Genomic DNA, 6000 nt, shown 5'->3' on the forward strand with positions numbered 1-6000 from the left:
CACCGGTATAGGGACAGGGAATGTTGTCCGGTTTGGGTGTGTTGTAGTGCCTTGGTGCTAGCCTGAATCTGTAGGAAGGAAGCGTGTGTGCCTGCATGTCTGTGTGTACGTGTCTGTGTGTCCATTTTTTCAGTGTCCTCCTGGTAAGGCTGGGTGGAGGTGGTCTCTAGTGCTAGGGGAAGAGAGGGCAAGAAGAAATGCAGAGCTGCGATGGTACATGGGTTGGTCTCAGGGAGGTGGGCAAAGGGCCTGGCATCCTCAGGGCAGTGCTTGGCCCAGGACTCATGGTGGCATGTGAGCTCAGCGCCCCTGTGCTGCAAGTTTCCCTTGGAGGATGGCAGAGAGGAGTCCAGAGGTCGCTTGGGAGTGTGCAGGTGGATGGTGAAAGCAGGCGCTGTAACAGCCCGCCGGGTGTGAGGAGCTGTGGGGTACCTGTGCCTGTGCAGTCGCTCTGGTGGGGCACTGAGGAGCGGCACGGCGTGGGCGTGGCTGCGTTCGGACTGTCGCCCCGTGGGCAGATGTGTCACCCACGAGCGGCAAGTCAGGCCGGGTGAGGCCACGGGGCAGCAGAGCTGGCACTGCCGGGGCAGGAGGAGCCCCAGCAGGCCGGGGATGAGAGGGGCCTGCGCCCTGAGCGGGGCGTGCTCTAGAGGATGCGGCCCCGGGTGCGGGTGAGCTCCGCGCCCCGGCCGCGGGGCTGCCGGTTCGGCATGGGCTGCGCTCCCCGCCCCACGGCTGTGGGGCGCCCCCACGCCTGCGGGGAGTGGTAGTGGCCTTGGCGGTGCTGGGCAGGGGACCGGACCGGCTGCGAGGCTCCGGAGGACGGCGGCGGCCGGCGCGGGGCCGGAGGCGCCGTTTCTGTGGGGCGGTGAGAGGCGGGAGCGGGCCCTCACCCCGCTCCTCGGCTTTCCTTCCAGGAAAGCGCACGAAGAAGGGGATGGCCACGGCCAAGCAGCGGCTCGGCAAGATCCTGAAGATCCACCGGAACGGGAAGCTTCTGCTCTAGCGGCGGGGCCGACAGGCGGCCTGGCGGCGCCGTTCCTGGGGACGTCGCCGCCCGGCTCTTTGCCACCACCACAATAACCCCTTTAACTTTCAGCGGTCGAGTGTACAGAATCTTGCTATAAATATTTTTTAATATAGATGTCATTTCTCAGAGTGCTGAGAGTGACTAGCCGCAAAAAGTTAATACTAATTTCGGCCGCGGAGGAGCGGGCCGGTCCCCCGGCCCCGGCTCCGGGCAGCGGCTCCGCGGGAAGGCGCTTCGCTTCGCCGGGCCGCGCCTCTTCCCGCCGAGCGGGCGGGCACGGGGGGCGGGAGGGGTCCGTGTTGGGCGGAGAGGCCGTGGGGCCGAGCCGTGGGGCGGGGCGGGGACCGTTGGGCGCGTTTCTCAGGCAACCCCCCCCACCCCCCCACCTCCCCCCCCCCCCCATCGCCCTGTGTAGCTGCGTTTCCCGAGGCATCCTTTTCCTAGAATGTAGCTTGTACATAGCTTTTGGAATAACCACCACCGGTTTTTTATAAGGGGAAAGTCTCTCCCGGGCGCCGCCCGCCGGTACCAGCTCTTTGCGTAACTTCTTGTACGAGGAGGGAGACAGTTATTTTACTAGCACCTTGTGGAGTGTTTCCGTGTTTTGTGACGATGTAATTTATTAATGTTTGTAGCTTTTTATATTTGTACATTTCTTATGGGCTTTGTTTATATACACACATTACCGGGGCGTGGCGCCTGCGGGGAACCAGAGCCACCCGCGGCCATGGGTGAGGGCCGCCAGGGCCACGCCGGCCTGGGCGTCGCGCCGGCTTTTTTTATTATGATTATTAGTATTATTATTTTTTCGCGACATGTACATTTCTAACAAAGTTTATTGTGGCTATCTATCTATGACGGTGTTTTATTTACCGATTCATATCAAATGCTCTTGTATCGAGTTCACGAAATCTAAGTAAACCTAGAGCAAAGTTTAAAAAAAGGAAAAGAGAAAAAAAAAAAAAGAAAGCAAAGTAAACTATTTCAGGTTTTGTACACAACTGCCTGGGCCTGGCCTTTTTGTGGGGTTGGTGAGGGTGGTGCGTGGGGGCGCAGGGACAGCTGTGGGGTCCCTCTTGGTGGGTGGGAGGAGTGGGCAGGGACCTGTGGCGGGTTGGGGAGGGAAGACAGCCTGGCATGGTGCTCTGCCCTGTTCATCCTCCTCCGCAGCAGGAGCAGGCAGGTGGGGGCTCCACCTGTACGCTTTACAAGCACCTTACTTAGTGCTTACAAGGACTTTACAAGCACACCATAGGGTGCTAATCCAGTGCCCTGTCTGCTACCCAAAACCCTTACCAAGACCTCTGCTTGCTGTAGCACCACAAGAAGCCCTGGCTAATTTGGCATGGCCTTGAGTGTCCTGGTAAGATGCACCGTGGTCCACCCAGGCGTGTCTGCCCAGCACTGCTCTCATCATCCACCTCGCTTGGACAAGTCAACACACTCGTTTCCCTCTGCTTCCTCCCTCCATCATGGAGGTCACCAGGTGCTGCAGGCTTTCCCCTTCTTTTCACTCACTGAAAAATCAGATATCTCACCATTTACTTTAAGCCATTTCTCCAGATTGACACTCCTGTCCCTGGGGCCATTTCCAAATAGTAATTGGTTATCACAAGCAAGGCTGAACGTGATACCGACAGCCATGAACCACCACTGCTGCGGTTCTCTTTCCTAACACAAGGCCATTCACATTACCCACACCTGGGCTGCTGCCTGGCACTTGGCTAGTCAGCTGGTGGCAATGTGAGCCAGCCACGGCCTGCACAGAGTGACCCATTACCCCTTCCGACAGCCCCAGGAGGCTCAAGGCTAGCGTTGCAGAGCCCTCTACGGAGAGGTAAGCATGATGTGGTCTCACACCCCAATCATGTTGTATTTGGCTACTTGATGACAATGACACAGTGGGCTAATAATGGATCTTTTCACTGGTCATGTCTCTTCCAACAGGTTGCCTTTTGATGAAGCTTCATTTTAAGTAATCCCTTAAGAAAAACAGAAAGCCAGGTGGTCTGTTGAAGGGTTGCTTCCTTTTTGGGAGGCTTTGCCTCTGAATACCTATACCATGTGTCTGTCCTGGGTCTCAGCGATGCACAGCAGGCAAACACAAAGACCATGTGTGCACAGGAGAGGTGGTTGCCTGATATTATGGGCAAGTATAAGGCACTGCAAAACTGATCCCAGTTAGATGTCATCAGCCTTCAAACCAGGCAGGCAGTGGTGGCGTGTGGTCAGTGGATGAAGACAGTGTTTCCCAGGGGACACCTCTGAGAACCCATTTGGATTGGAGGGATCTGAAGGAAGCCAAGGGCAAGTTTTTGGCCAAGGACAGCATGGCAAGTATATATGGGGCCGAGGGAGCGTTCCCAAGGGGAGCAGGGCAGTGGGCCCTGGGTGGATGTACCACAAGAGGCAGCAGTTGGGGCCTCTCTCACTGCCATCCAGCAGAAAACTTAGTCAAATGTTGGCCATTTGCTCCTGATGCCATGAAAAGCTGAAATCAGGACTCAATAGCCTGAAAGACTATTAAGCAGGTATTCTTTATTGCAGTGCTGGACGCACAGGGGATCACTCCTCCTAGTGTGCGTGCCTGCACAGGGTTAGTTGCATAATTTATACAAGCCCTACATTCATATTCATTAGTTTGCCCCCAAAATGATACATATTCATTATTTTCCAGTAACTCATTATCATACACAAATATCCCTTTGCGCATGCCTGTTGGTGGTCATCAGGGGTCTCTGGATGAAGGATATACTCTTTCTCACTGTGTCTGCTAGCTAACTTTTGCTTTCACGCAAACTGAGTTCTGAGATTACATATCTACTGTCCTTGAGGGATGGTCTGTTCTGGTTTAGTGTTTTGCTCTACAGTTCCTTAGCTTTATGGTTCTGTACATCTGCTTCTTCTAAGGTCAAATGTTGTTGTAAATTTGTTTAGGCACTTCTTGTCTTGAAGCCTTTCTGAATCTCCCAAAGCAACAAGTTTTAGTCATAACAGTTCTAACTATCACTCTTTACAAAGTCACAGGAAAAACCGGTAGTGGTTTCGATAGATGGTGCTTCCCACCAAGTGAGCTCCCAATCCCACCTAGTTCCCACCTTTACTCAGGGTTTCCCTCCAGGAGTGGGGAAAGCACTGCCAGCAGGGATGTGTCCTGCCTGCATCCCCATGCCTTCCCACTTCTGCCTGTGTATTCCCAGCAAGCATCTTGCATTGGCTCACTGGGCTGGTGAGAAGCTCACCTAGAGCCCAAAAAGGAGGTGTTTCATTTTCCTTTTGGAAGGGTGTTTTGGCTCTAAGCAACCTCCATCTCCAACAAGTGCTAGAGCACATTGGTGCCCACATGAACACAGAGTCAATCAGGACTGTGAACAGCAGTTTGATGCATGCTGTGCAGCAGTGTTCCTGATGCTTTTATCTGTTAGAGATAAAGCTTTAAGCTCCATCAGGGATGATCAGTGTTCTGTTATGTATAGATAATCTTATGTACAAAGCCCAAAACACCTGAAATGTGTGACAGGGGCCAGGTTTTGCGGTTGTCTTCTCTGAAGTCACTTTGAAGTGGTGTGAGTATGATGTTCCCTCATGGATATTGATAGAGCATTGATCAATAAACTGCTGTGCCTGCAGCTGCTGGGCATTCCTGTCCAGCATCCCACAGTGCTCAGACTTCATGAGACGGACAAACTCCACCAAGCGCTGGACATCTGTAAGCACATGCTGACCTTGTTCCTCTTCACAGACGACAGACAAAACAGTCGTGCTACTGCACTGCATGCTTCAGTAGGCTACCTCAGAACATCATTCTGCAGCTGTGCATCATCCTGCAGCTATGCATCGCTCAGATTTTCCCGAACGCTGGTGAGTTTTTGGGGTTGGTCTTGTAATACGTCCTCACAGAGGCATTTTGGACTGGAGGGAAGGTGTCCGATGGTAATAGCAGACGTTCACCAGCTGGGGGAGTTCACAGTTCAGAAACATCCACAGCCTATAAAATAGGTCCTATTAATACAATGCCTAGCAGCTCCTAAGGCTTGGTGACACGTACAGCTTTTGTTTACCAGGTTTATTACAGTGCAGTTGACGATGCCCTGTGACTCATTCCCGTGTACAGCTACCAGCAGCCCGAAGAGGCCACTGCAAGGCTCTGTTTCAGTCCATGCAGAAAACACCCTCAGAAATAAGCAATGAGAGAGCATAGCTGCTACAGTCCAAAGGATACTAACGAATCAGTACAGAGCTGCAGCTCTCATCCAGTGACCAGAGGTAACAGGCTGCTGCTCCAGCTCCCATTTGCCCAGCCCAGGGCTGGTTTGGGGCGATGCAGTGCAGAACCTGACTGCCCATGTCCCTGAGATTCAGCCAGGAGGATCCTTTCACAAAGTCCCCTTTGGGCACCTTTAGAAAGCACGGACAGGAGAGCCCAAATGCTTCATCTTAACCAATAACTTGAGCTGGCCTCATTTACAAGCACAGAGGCTTTTCAAGCACCACAGGCCTAGGGCTGTCCACAGGCACTATTGCCCCTGTGCATTCCTGCTGCGGGACACTGGTCAGCCTCCTGGCCCGAGGTGCCAGACACCTCTACCTCCATAGGGCAGCAAGATGGGCAATTTTAACTGTTGGATTATGTGGTTTCCAATACATGTAGCGTGGCCATCCAAAGGTTGAACGGTGTCTTTACACTTTCCAAAGCATCTCTTACCCATAGCCAGTAGTAAGGTTTAAGGCCAGTGCTGCAAACATCCTTCTCATGCTGCTTCTCAGGTAATTCCATGATGGCATTTCAGAAAGGACTGCCTTGCTGGCCTCTTGGATTATCAAGGGCTTCTTGCCATTCTCTCCTGGTTTATCTTGGCTTTTTCAGTCTTCTCCCTAGGAAGAACATGTAGTGGCTTGTTATAAATCATTCCTCAGTCCGTTATTCTGTCCTGTCATTTCAAATCTCTTGCCTATTTCCTGAATTGTTA

General features: G+C 53.0%; 1 protein-coding gene across 6 annotated transcripts in view; it reads left to right on the forward strand.

The window, feature by feature from the left end:
• The window catches only part of PHF2 (PHD finger protein 2), a 93094-nt gene extending 91211 nt beyond the window's left edge, over positions 1 to 1883 (forward strand). For all 6 annotated transcript variants that reach the window (XM_064454286.1, XM_064454283.1, XM_064454281.1 and 3 more), the window contains one exon: positions 918 to 1883. In XM_064454286.1, the coding sequence (XP_064310356.1) occupies positions 918 to 974 (57 nt within the window). In that variant the 3' untranslated portion in view covers positions 975 to 1883. The remainder of the gene's footprint in view (positions 1 to 917) is intronic.
• The last annotated feature ends 4117 nt before the right edge of the window (positions 1884 to 6000 follow it).

The sequence above is a fragment of the Phalacrocorax carbo genome, chromosome 6 (assembly GCF_963921805.1).
Source record: "Phalacrocorax carbo chromosome 6, bPhaCar2.1, whole genome shotgun sequence".
NCBI classification, from domain to species: domain Eukaryota; kingdom Metazoa; phylum Chordata; class Aves; order Suliformes; family Phalacrocoracidae; genus Phalacrocorax; species Phalacrocorax carbo.